At 38.1% G+C, this 13,399-nt stretch overlaps 1 protein-coding gene across 1 annotated transcript in view; it reads left to right on the forward strand.

The window, feature by feature from the left end:
* Positions 1-13,399, forward strand: part of TDP1 (tyrosyl-DNA phosphodiesterase 1) — a 45,469-nt gene that overhangs the window by 2,511 nt on the left and 29,559 nt on the right. Inside the window, exons 3-11 of the mRNA XM_080396731.1 lie at positions 273-316; positions 968-1,023; positions 2,062-2,158; positions 3,459-3,493; positions 5,774-5,866; positions 8,191-8,361; positions 9,934-10,012; positions 12,336-12,521; positions 13,287-13,335. Coding sequence (XP_080252857.1) covers positions 273-316; positions 968-1,023; positions 2,062-2,158; positions 3,459-3,493; positions 5,774-5,866; positions 8,191-8,361; positions 9,934-10,012; positions 12,336-12,521; positions 13,287-13,335 — 810 coding nt within the window. The remainder of the gene's footprint in view (positions 1-272; positions 317-967; positions 1,024-2,061; positions 2,159-3,458; positions 3,494-5,773; positions 5,867-8,190; positions 8,362-9,933; positions 10,013-12,335; positions 12,522-13,286; positions 13,336-13,399) is intronic.

Consider the following 13,399-nt stretch of genomic DNA (forward strand, 5'->3'; position numbering starts at 1 on the left):
TGTCCTTTTTTCCATATGATCTTGGTCTCCATCTTCTTAAAATTTGTTTTCTACTTTGAGAGGATTAATACTTTTTATAAACATAAGACCATAAGAGTTTCACAGGAGAATTCCGTGTGTTCAGAATAGTGAACTTAACTGTGAATGTCTCTGTTAGACCAAGTCTGTGAACCTGTCTGGCACTTGTGGTAGTTATCAAACTGTTTGAGATGTGAAATGTTTACTTGAACCTTTTTTTTTTTTACTCAATTATGTTTTAATGTTTTTAATAGATATTTTGTCTCCTCTTTTTGGGACTCTCGTATCTTCTGCCCAGGTGAGTTTTCTGTTTGCCAAATTGATCTCACTTTCTTATTTCACTTTAAACTTCATAATCCATGTTTACACAAGATACCCGGGATTGTTAAATTGAGGGAATGCTTTCATGTCTTCTCACTTGTTTGTAACTGGTATTAGCAGGGAACCTGGTTAAAATACAGAGGAAACTATAAATGTTTTCAGCTGTACAATTTATTGAAATATAAAAATCATTCCATGTTCTACTTAAAATTAAGGCAATTGTAAGATGGCATTCTCCCCTTTTTTGGGGGGGTGTGCAACTGAAAAATGCGTATTTAAATGCACATAAATATGTTTTCTAAAGAGAATAACCTTGTGATCTAGGAGTGATGTTTTTGTTATTGCATAGAAGCTTTTGCTATCATTCATGATATAAGTATGTGGCAAAGAGATGGTTCTTCTGCAAGTTAAATAATATATATTTTTGAATAACTTAAATTTATTCCTGAATTAAGAGACATGAAAGAAAGCATGTCAAATTAAAAAATACACCTGTTCTTAAAACATGCTATGTATGATACGTAATATTGACTGATGACTCTGTGTAGGAAGCTTTTTTTGCTGTAGTTCATTGTTCTGGCAAAGTCTGCTTTTTTAATAAGTCTGCTTTCTTTTCCTTATGTACAAGTTTAACTACTGTATAGATGTGGGATGGCTTGTGAGACAGTATCCGCAGGAATTCAGGTATTTTTATTTTATGAAGATGAAATGATACAGTTTCCAAATCATTCTGTTCATGCAAGTTCCTGTTATAAGTGAATGATAAACACTTGTTTGCATTTGCAAATTGTTACTAGCTGTGTATGTGTAGACTCTTGGTTTTCCTTGAACGTTTATTCCACAGTTGTAGTTCTCTATTGATTTCTTGACTCTTTTCAAGACTGTTAAATGGTCAGAGTTCAATAGGGCTAGTTTTTGATTTTATTAATTAACACCTAGGAGTTCCCATTGTGGGCCATGATAACAATGCAGTAGATGACCAATAAAGACAGAATAACAAACTTTTTTGCCATACGGTTTACTGAGCCAAGAGCAAGGTAATGCAGGAGAAAGGAGGGAATGTGGAAAGGGCACAAGAAAACTGTGAAAGTGATCGGAGTAATATATCAACGGGTATGATATTGTTGTGAACGCAGGTTTTATGTTTGCTTGAAATTCCTTTCTGGTATTTGCAACCTACTGCAGATGAAGTAAGTGTATGATGTACAGTTTTCTCTCTATCTTTTTTTTTTTTTTACATTTTACTGGAAATGCAGTATAATGGAGCATTAGGAAGTGAACATGAAACTATTGCCACAGTAGACCTAGCCCTTTCCTTTTCCCTCTTCCTTCCCACCTTCTCTGTAAGATAACGATTACTACATTGTCTTACATCCACAGTGTGTGTATCAGTACTTCTGAGAACTTTTATTTGTTTCTCTCCATATAGGCAGGAGTTCCTTACAAGATCTTGTATTATTAGTTTCTTTTGCGATATTTAATTTACTCTGTGCTCCCTGTTTTCCTTTTTTTCCCCATTAAAGTTTGCTAGTATCTTTCTCTTACAGGTTCTATTGTAGTTAACTGCCCTTTTGAGTTAGTTAATAAGGCATATAGATTTTTAGTGCTATCTTCCTGCTGGGCTATCAGATTTAGGGGCCACAAATCATAGCTACATTAAGGAGTGGTTTAGACTGATTACTAATTCACTTATGTTTTAACAGTAATCTCCTTTTATTTAAGGAAGAAGCCATTGTTGATAGTTCATGGTGAAAAGAGAGAATCCAAAGCTGAACTGCTTGCACAGGCTCGCCCTTATGAGAACATTAGCTTTTGTCAGGTAATTGAAATTTGTATCATCCTTTAGTTGAAATTAAGCCATCTGTTGCACTCAGTCTTATTAAGGAAGAAGGGGGAAATGGCATTTGTGATGGTATTCTCAGACAGGAAAACTCCTTCAGATTCTTCTGGTAGACTTACATGTGTTCCTTCATGCTAGTACCCCAAAACGAACAATGTTGAAGCTGTCACTGGCTAAAAGTACTTTCTTAACATCTGTAACTCATGTTTTGTTCTCTCCCTAGAAATTGTGCTGTAAATACTCTTTAGTAAGAGCAAAGCACTAATAAAAAAGCATTTCTGTCTGGCTTCTATGCTTTTCTTTGTAATGTTAGCCATTAAGCTGCTTGTAACAGCCATTGTATGCTTCAGAATCACAGAATGCTTGAGGGTGGAAGGGACCTCTGGAGGTCATCTGGTTAACCTCTCTTGCTCAAGCAGGGTCTCAGATACATTTGTCCAGGCTAATGTCCAGATAGGTTTGGAATATGAACAAGGATGGGGATTCCACAACCTCCCTGTGCAACCTGTGCCGGTGGTCAGTCACCCTCACAGTAAAAAAAGTGTTTCCTGATGTTTAGGGGGAACCTCCTGTGTTTCAGTTTGTGCCCAGTGTCTCTGGGCACAACTGAAAAGAGCCTGGCTCCTTCCTTGCACGCTCCCTTCAGGTATTAAACACACTGGTCAGATCCTCTCTGAGCCTTCTGCAGGCTGCATAGGCCCAGCTCTCTTAAGCTCTCTTCATTGGAGACGTGCTCCAGTCCCTTAATTACCTTGGTGGCCCTTCATTGGACCCTGCAGTGTGCCCATGTCTTCCCTGTACTGAGGAGCCCAGAAATGGACACAGCACTGAATGTATGGCCTCACCAGTGCTGAACAGTGGGGAAGGATCACCTGCCGTGACCTGCTGGCAATGGTCCTCCTGATGCAGCCCAGGACATTGTTAGTCATCTTTGCTGTAAGAGCACCTTGCTGGCTTCTGTCAGCTTGATGTCCAGCAGGAACCTCAGGTCCTTCTCTGCAAAGCTGGCTGTTTCTGAAAATACTGCTGGTAAGAGACCAGAAATTCTGCTGGAGCAGTTCCAGCAAAGAGTTGCGTGGCTGTTTAAAGTCTAACTTCTAGAAATTAGGGAATATGTTTAAAGGTGTTGGGGGCGGGGGGCGGAAAGAAATGTATTTTGTGATCTGTCCGCTAGAGAGCAGTGAAGTGAAACAAAATGAAGAAACGCCTCTCCTTTAACATTCTTGCATATAGGAATGCACAATAGGAATTTTTAATGATCAACTTTTTAATTTTATAGGCGAAGCTGGATATAGCATTTGGAACTCATCATACGTAAGTAACAGCTATGAAGCAGAAAACTGGCCATATTTAGAAGTGGAGCTGGTACATGCAGTTACTGTGATTAAGACACTAGACTAATTAGTAGTCCACAGTATTTATAGCATAGCAAGATCGATTATTACTGTTTGTGAAAACATAATTCTGAAAGCCTGATATATATTAATGAAACTTAAAAGTAGTACCTTTCCTGTTCTATATGTATCAGTTTCATTTATCTGCAAGTTACTGTAAAGCCATAAAACTGGCCTTCATAGAAATTGCTGAGTCTTGGAAGAAAATTTTCCATAATTATTTTGTATTTATAGATTATAGATTTGCTCTAGTTTGAGAAAGCAAATCAGTTTATTGGGTATATATAAGATGTACAAGTTAGAAAATTGAAGTCAGTGAAGTGCAGGTCCTGGCTCTTAACTCATGCCTTAATAACAAAACGGTAATGCAGAGTTGATCAGTCATTGGCAGATCAGACATAACACTGATTTACTCAGTTTTTGCAATTAATGTGGAGGATCTGGAAAGAGTGAATTCTGAGGTCTTCTCAAAAAAATTTAAATTTGGTATTGTAGAAGTGTCACAAAGGGGATTTTGTAGATTGCAAGCTATCAATAAGAACAAATTTAATCTTACAGCAAAGATCTTTGGATTCAGGACACTGCAGTATTTTTTTAATCAATTAATCCTTTCATAGAACTCACTTTATAAAACATAATATTATGCTAAAACATTGATCTTAAAGAGCCATTTGTGGTGTGTTTCTGGTAGAAAGCAAACTGACCTCATTGCCTACTTGGAGAAGGATATGCAAATAAGGGAAAAATCAGCATTTGAAAAACAAATGTTGCTTCTCAGGTTTAGTGAGGTATATGGATGGAATTGAGGTGGTTTTTCAAATTGATTGTTTTTAAAGCTTTAGGTTATTTTCACTTAAGCAGTTTAAGCAGCAGCTCTCATTCTTGTATGCCCAACTTTAAACTTTTTCTTCTACCACGCTTTGGGATAAGTAATGGATAGTGATGTGTAATGCTACAGTTCTTTAGCTCTATATTTTAAAGGGTTGTTCTGGGTAGTATTTCTGAATGCATGTTCTACTGCAGGTGGAAAACATCAGGTGTGTAGCAGACCAGTAAATCTGGATATTGTTGGGTAATGAAACAATTTTGTTTGAAGAGAAGCTTGACAGTTTCCACCCCATCAAATATAAAGACTTAAATTCACATCATTCTTGTTGTATGATGTAAAACTTAAATTACAAGTTGGTGACCTTTTTGAGGTAGTGATGTTTTAATCAGTTATCACTTCTATACCTTAGTCTTTATTTTGCTGTAAAATACTTATTTTACTGTCAAGTCTGTTTGTACTTAGATCAAGGCATAACACGTGGGGAACTACTTTATAGTTAGGAAGTCTTGCATATTGCATAAACTATGCAGGAAGCACAGGAAAAATGTGCAGGTACTTGAATATTAGTTTGCTGAGCTCTTAACATCAAAAGCAGAAATTACTGAATAAATCATTGTCTAAATTTGAGCCTGATATGATTTGCATAGCATCATCTTGCTGTGGGACAGCAATGAAAATAAGTGTGTTCCCTTACAGCTTTCATTTTTGAGCATTGGTTTCTGTGGAAACAATCTCATCCTTCAGGGTCACATGGATATGCTGTATTTACACAACTATTGAAAACTTGTATGTGAAAATTTGAGCACTTACGTTACCAAAACTACAGATGTTTATTTTTAACTCTATTACTAATTTTTAAATGCCTTTGTGCTGTAGCTTGAGTTTAGATTTATAATAGATAAATAGCCTTTTTTGCTATCCCAATGGTTAGTTACCTATATACCTTCTTTTATTTTGAAGGTTCTCAGTTTGAGAAAAGAACTAGGTTTTAATTCAGCTATAAGCACAGGCCTTTTAGTGTTCCTTAATTTTTTAACTATCTGCAAAGGAATAAGTTTATCTAAAGAACATAGCAAATATAGAAAGTGTTCTGCAAGTATTAATTTTTTTGTTTGGGGAAATCAGTTGCATGAGATGTTAAGCTGTACTCCGGAATGTATTGTAAGATGCTGCTGACAAAAGTACTTGGGGGTGGTCTAATAACTGCCATGAGTTTAGCGTGCACATGGATTGAAGTCTTACTGTTTTCACTGTGCAGAACAAGGTTTTGATAATAACTACCTTGGATCATTTTAATGAATTGTTAATTTATCTGCTACACTCAATATACTTGAAATAGACTGAGTATTATGTATCTTTTTCTTTTAAAAGGAAAATGATGTTGTTGTTATATGAAGAAGGTCTTCGAGTTGTGATACATACATCCAATCTTATTGCTGAAGACTGGCACCAGAAAACTCAGGGGTAAGCAACAATCTCTAGCAGGTGTATGTTTACTTTAATACTTTCAGTAGGTATCTGCTACTGCTGGAGACAAGATGCTAGGTTGGATTATCCAGTGCTACAAGTCTTACACTCCTAAGATACAGCTATCCTGCAAAACCAAAAATCAAGCCTAAAATTGTGGTAGGTGTCTAAGCCTGAACTCTACTTGCTTTCTACTGTAAACAAAGTTATGACCTGAGCTGGCTGTTACCTTAAACTTGGTCTGGCTGACTTAAGATCTTCTATTATGCCATGCTGTCCCTTTGTGAAAAAATTGCCTAGCTATAAAGTACTCCTTCGTACAAATCTGAAGCAGCTGTTTAGACTCTATGCTGGGTTAAAAGCTGCCTGGATGGCCAAGCCCAGCTAGTGGTAGTAAGTGGAGTGACACCTGGCTGGTGGCCAGTCACAAGTGGTGCTCCCCAGGGCTCAGTGTTGGGGCCACTCCTCTTTGATATGTTTGTCGATGATCTGGAGGAGGGGATCTAATGCACCCTCAGTAAGTTTGCAGGCAACACCAAATTGGTAGGGAGTGTTGATCTGCTGGAGGGCAGGAAGGCTCTGCAGAGGGATCTGGACAGGTGGATTGACTGGTTGAGGCCAAGTTGTATGAGGTTCAGCAAGGCTATGTGCCAGGTCACAACAACCCCATGCAATGCCACAGGCTTAGGGAAGAGTGGCTGGAGATCTGCCTGGCGGAAAAGGACCTGGGGCTGTTGGTCAACAGCCAGCTGGATATGAGCCAGCAGTGTGCCTGGGTGACCAAGGCAGCCAACGGCATCCCAGCTTGTATCAGACACAGTGTGGCCAGCAGGACTAGGACAGTGATCGTCCCCCTATACTGGGCACTGGTGAGGCTGCACCTCAAATCCTGTTTTGGCCCCTCACTGCAAGACAGACCCTGAGGTGCTGGAGCGTGTCCAGGGAAGGGCAATGAGGCTGGTGAAGGGTCTGGAGCACAAGTCCCATGAGGAGCAGCTGAGGGACCTGGGGCTGTTTAGCCTGGAGAACAGGAGACTTGGGGGGGACCTTATCACTGTACTAACACCTGAAAAGAGGATGTAGGCAGGTGGGGGTCGGTCTTTTCTGCCAGATTACAAGCAACAGGCCAAGAGGAAATGGCCTCAAGTTACGCCAAGGGAGGTTTAGATTGAGTACTAGGAAAAAAGTTTCTTTACTGAGAAAAGGTGGTCAAGCATTGGAACAGGCTGCCCAGGGAAGTGGTTGAATGGCCATCCTTGGAGGCGTTGAAAAAACATGTAGATGAGGTGCTTAGAGACATGGCTTAGTGATAGACTTGTCAGTCCTGGGTTAACAGTTGGACTTGATGATCCAACGGTCTTTTCCAGCCTAAATGAATCTGTGATTGAAAATGGCTTTTCAGAAACTACTCTCACCTTGACTTCCATTTTGCTGCCATTAAATGTGGCAAGGTTTTGATGCTTCTCACTTGTCTGGGGGAAGGTCTCAAGGGTTTTGAGTGGCAAAATAAAACCACTGATTTTTTTGCCTTCAGATCTTTTACTTAAGGGTGGCTTTAGTATCTTTTGGTAGTTAGCTTTTCAGAAAGTGAAGAAGGCATGAAAATACCTACTTGGGATGGTTAAGAAGTTGCCCTACTTGTCAAAAATGAAAACCATTTTTCTTTTTAGCTTTTGCACCCTGCAATAATATGCAGTATCACGAATGTGATGGTTCACTGGCTTCTTATTTTTATAGGCTTCTGAATTACAGAGGATAATATCAATGTGTTGTAAAGTTGATAATGCAGAACCTTTGGTTTCCATGGCTACAATAATGTGTGACTAGAAAGAAATGCTAGATGTTTTCCCTGCATAATGCCCACCCTATTTTATTCTGTTGGAAGTTCTGGAGAAGCGAGTTATCACTGTGGGTTACTCTTCAAACTGTGCAGAACTTTGAAATGCTGTAATTGGTCATTTTTCCTATATCATTATGGAAGCCAATACCTCAGAAGAATTCATTACAGTGTTCTAATCGTACAGAAAATCTTTGAAAGGACTGTTCGTTGGTAAGTGAGCCTGGCCTGTTTAACAGTGGTGAAAGCTGTAAACAGGTGCATGGATAAGTGTGAGATTGTCTTCATTTGGAAGTATTAGTTCTATGGTATTGATTGTAAGACCTGGTGATTCTGTAATTGTAAAATAAAGGCAAATCACTTTGTAGTTAGTATCACGATAGATCTGTCTAGTATTCATTTGGGACCTTCAGGTGTGCTTTGATCACTTACTAAACCTATGTGTTAATGTGTGGTGTCCTTATTTTTGTGGCTTTGTTTTTAGAATATGGCTAAGCCCTTTATATCCAAGGCTACCTCAGGGAACAACTGGTTCTGCTGGTGAATCTGAAACTAATTTTAAATCCGACCTAATAAGTTACTTGATGGCTTACAATTCTCCTACGCTCAAGGAATGGATAGATCTGATTCAAGAACATGATTTATCAGAAACAAGGTATAAGTTATCTTGTGTTTATAATAACTTGCACGCTGCTTTTCCAAAAAATTTAAACATCTCTGTTAGGATCTATTAGACCACGGGTTTGGTTTGTAAGCTTACCTTTTTACAGACTTAAGTCTTCAAACATGAGTCTAACTTTAGGCAGTTTTTTAAATCTTATGTAAGTTATGTTGAACTGACCAACTTTTAGTTTTATAAACATATGTTTTAAAGGAATGAAAAAAGGTGCATCAGCAATAACTTGACACAAGGTAGATATACGTAATAGATACTCAGTTTCATTTAAGTCAGTCTAGCTTAAATATTTGCTCCATTAAAATTATCAGTAGACAAAACTGCATTGTATTTGGTTTGTTGTGCAAGAGGGATCATATAAGCCAAGGTTACTGTAATGGGGATTTTATTAAGAATAGGTTTCTGAACTTTACCATATAAGTACAGTCTGTATACATATGTATAGATATTTGTCCATTACAGGCATGGGTTTGTCTGGTAGGCAATGTTATGTTAAATAATAACTCTGTGTTGAAATGGTCTTCTCTAATATTGCATTGCTGATATTACTTAAAATAGTTCAGGATGCTTAATTTACTTCTAATAGATATATCCCACATTTCTACTGAAATGTGGCATTTGCTTCAGAGAGTGTAAATCTCCTTGGCTGCTTAATAGTAGTTTTATAAGCTGGCAAAAAAATTGTTAAAAAGAAAACTGTGGTGGAAATAGAGACTGAAATCCTGTCTAGTTTAATACATAAAAAAAAGTCCTTTTTTTCTTTATGTGGATTCTTAGAAGATTGGAAGGGGTAAAAAATAAAAATAATTGTCTTAATCAAGTGAGCTAACACCCTGAGCTGCTGTTCTTATTCACTTTGTCATCTACATGAGCTTGGAGAGGTTGGTAGAGCCCTAACTGATGTGAGTTTATGCATGGGTTAGGGAAGAGTCAGTTGTTAAGATAAGGATCAGTTCCTTGCCATATAAAATATGTAGGGGACATTCATTTATGGATAAAACTAGGCATGAGTACAGTAAAGAACAGCTGCCTAAAGCATTGTTTTGAATCTGAGCAGGTCTGTTCTCAGGGTAAAGTCAAACAGGATACTAAACCATTACTAGGAAGACAGTTGAAGAAGGTGTACTTTGCATCTGAACTATTAGGTGACCAAATGAAATCTCATACTGAATGAATCTTCCAATTTAGATGTAGCAATAGATTGGCTTTACTCAAAATTACATATTTATTTCTGTGCCAAATAAGAGCTCTTTGCATTTATGCTAACATGATCTGTCTTCTGCATTTTTGTACACAGGAATAGATGCAGTTCTTGTGTAGGCTATAGAATAGCCTGGTGGTGCATGACAGCCGTATAGGATGCTAATAATAAATTACACAGCTGAAAATCCACTTTATATTATAAATCTTAAATGTGAAAGATTAACTATTTCTAGTTGTACTTCTATGTTCAACCTTGCTGATAGGTTTTACATAAATACCTTAATACTTTGCAAACCAAAACACTTCAGAGTTGCAAATAACTTTGCGTTGTGTTTTTCCTTTCTGTAGAGTATATCTGCTTGGTTCTACCCCTGGACGATATCAAGGTAGTGACAAAGAGAAGTGGGGTCATCTTAGGCTCAGGAAGGTACTAAAACTATAATCTTTTTTGTTAATATAATTTTAACTGTAAATATAATTTTGGGGAGCATTCTTTAGTTCAATTTTTCCAGCTATGATCAGCAATCTTTTAATACATTGGTACAGTTTGCTAGCAATAACGTAAGCTTCCAACTTATCACAGCGTAGACTTTGCACGTAATATTCCTGGGAATTACTACCATGCTCAGCTTGTGGTCTGAATGTGCTAACGGATATCTGAGGAGTCACCATGACTCAAATGACTTTGTCTGCTGTTGGTTTTTCTAACAAGTATGACGCCATAAAAACGTTGTGACTGGGAAACAAATACAGCCTTTTTCAAAGGCACTCACTGAGTGAAAATGTGTTGATACAGACTGGCTTGCACATAGGGAACAGGCTTATTTTGTTTACTGAAATGTAGAGGGCTATTGCAATTTCTTCTTCCCTATTGACCTGACAAAAAAAAATATCACATTAACACCAAATTTGCATGTAGGTGATGCCATCAGTTCAGTCAGGTCTTTAATCTTTCTAAGATCTTGATTTTTTAAATTATTATTTTTTAAATCAACTGAATAATTAGGAACATAGATTTATTTGGGTTTTGCAAACACCACCATCCCCCCCCATTTGTTTTTTTGGAAGAATTTTGGGTATTTTGATCATGAATCAGTTTACATGATAGCAGGTCTGTTGGCAACAGATGGGGTACACCTGTCTTAAAGTGGTAAAAGGATCTAGGATCACTAGGGCAGTGATCATCCCCCTGTATTCGGCACTGGTGAGGCTGCACCTCAAATCCTGTTTTGGCCCCTCACTGCAAGACAGACTGCAAGGTGCTGGAGCGTGTCCAGGGAAGGGCAACGAGGCTGGTGAAGGGTCTGGAGCACAGGTCCCATGAGGAGCAGCTGAGTGACCCGGGGCTGCTTAGTCGGGAGAAAAGGAGACTGAGGGGAGAGCTTGGTGTGCTCTATAACTTCCTGCAAGGAGGTTGTAGCGAGGTGGGTGTGGGTTTCTTCTCCCAAGTAACAAGCGATAGAGCCTGAACTGGTGCCAGGAGAGATTTAGTTCAGCTATTAAGTGAAATTTCTTTGTTGAGAAAAGGTGGTCAAGCATTGCAACAGGCTGCCCAGGGAAGTGGTTGAGTCACTATCCCTGGAGGTGTTTAAAAGACTTATAGATGGGGTGCATATAGGGATGCGATTTAGTGTTAGACTTGGCAGTCCTAGGTTAATGTTTGGACTTGATGATTTTAAAGGCATTTTCCCAACCTAAACAATTGTATGTTTGTTTAGGCAAGCCATAATGCTTAATCTTCATACAAGACTGTATTTCTCAGGTTTATGGGGCTCCTTTTCAGTATTTGTTTAGAATGAGGTAAGGTATTTCATGTCATCTGTTAAGTGCCTCAGAACTGGGGAAATTTCAACCTCCACCTCCTGCTGAAGTGGCATTATTTGAAATTCCCTCATGAATTTTATGTGACATTCTAATTCTGTCCATGCCAAATTTCAGTGACAAAAAATACCTATTTATCGTAGTGCTTTCCAAAACAAGTCTACTCTTTTAGACCTCCCCTTGCTCATAAAGTGCTTGCCCATTCTCATGTGTTGTTGGCATGGGGTTTTTTTTGCCTAGCAAGACACTGAATGATAGCAAAATAAACCAGAAAAATCCTGTAAAGGATAAAGATGGTCTTGTGGCAGATGTTTCAGTGATTGAAAAGATTATTTTTTTAGTGACTGAGGTCACTTAATTTTGTATCCTCTCTGCAGGGGGAAAAGGTAGCCACTGCATCCAATTTAATATATGTCTATATCCATCTGGTTTTAATGTGACTTTAAATTCCATTCACAGCTAAAGAACTCCTCTAAAAGGATTATTTCAGTTTTCTCTCCAACTGTTCTTTTTCCCATCTTATTGTAGGCTTCTATTGTAGTTGGGACTTTAGGATATGAGAGGAATTTTATGGCCTACAACCACCAAATATAAAAAGTTTTAGTTGTTTAATTTATTGTGACTTCTGAAGCTTATGTTTCATGTTTTTAGGAAGAGCTGCTAGTTTTCTTTTTACTCGTTATTTAATGGTGGGCTTCAGTGCTTTTGGATAAAACTTCCAATGTTTGACCTTCTCTTGAAGGAAAAGTGGGTTTATTTGGAGAGCCTTGTGACTTCTCTGTTGCAAAGTTAGATAGTTTGAATGTTAATTTCTTTTGTTGTCAGAAGTGAGTTATAGGGGCTTTATTATATCGGAAGCAATGTCAAACCACTAATTAAGGTTTTCTTTGCCTGTTGAAGTCTAACAATGTTTTGATTTCCCTCACTAGCTTTTGAAAGAGCATGCTTTGTCAATACCAGCACAAGAATCCTGGCCTGTCGTTGGACAGTTCTCAAGCATTGGTTCAATGGGAGCTGATGGGTCCAAATGGCTGTGCTCAGAGTTCCAGGAGAGCCTGGTGGCTGCAGGCAGCAGTATGACAGCTCTCCTTAAATGTGATGTTCCACTCCGTTTGGTATGTCTTTTAGATGCTAGTGACCTTTACTTAACACTTGTTCATTTGTTGTTTAAATCTTGGTCATTGGTTTGATTTTACCTTTTGGAAGGCATTGATGTACTTTCCATTGTGAAGTCATAAGGATGCCACTTCAGTGTTTTAGTTTACATACTAACTTGTATATGGAATACTACAGAAACGTACTGTAATTTCCATCTGTAAGACATTAGAGTGTTACATTATCATTATATTATCTTTGTCTTCTGTTGAGTCTTGTATCTGCTACTGAGATGTAACTGAAGCCTGAGTGATTAATACCTAAGCCAAATTATTTTCTAACCTGGTTATTTGGTTATTAGCACAATTAAGGGCATGAGCAGAAACAAGTTTGTAGCAGGAGCTTGTTAAATCAAGGAGAAAATGTTGTCAAACTACGACCTTACCATATGCTAATTGCCCCTGCATGCTGATATTTAAGAGATGAGTCTAAAATCTCATAAAATAATGTTAAGGGCTTACTTTGACACTGTGGAAGTGGTTGAAGCAGGATTGTTTTAGTCTTGCTAGCTAATTTTGGTAAGCTGTGCAAAAGCAGTAAAAATATTACAGACTTCCTGTGTTACTGGCACACAACTTTTAAGCTGCATTGTCATTTTATTCTGAAGAAAACATTAAAAGCTTCATTTCTCAAGGTATTTTTTTTTTTTGGTTGAAAATGGAGAGCTTGTGTATTTAGAGCTGTGTCATCAAAACTATTCTTTCTCACCCCCACCCCTCTCCAAGGTTTATCCTACCGTGAACAATGTGAGGCAAAGTCTGGAAGGCTATCCCGGTAAGCAGATGAACCCCCATTTATTAGCATTTTGTGGTCATAATGTCCTGCAAAATCACTTTAG

This window comes from Falco punctatus (genome assembly GCF_963210335.1).
Source record: "Falco punctatus genome assembly, chromosome: 7".
NCBI lineage: Eukaryota > Metazoa > Chordata > Aves > Falconiformes > Falconidae > Falco > Falco punctatus.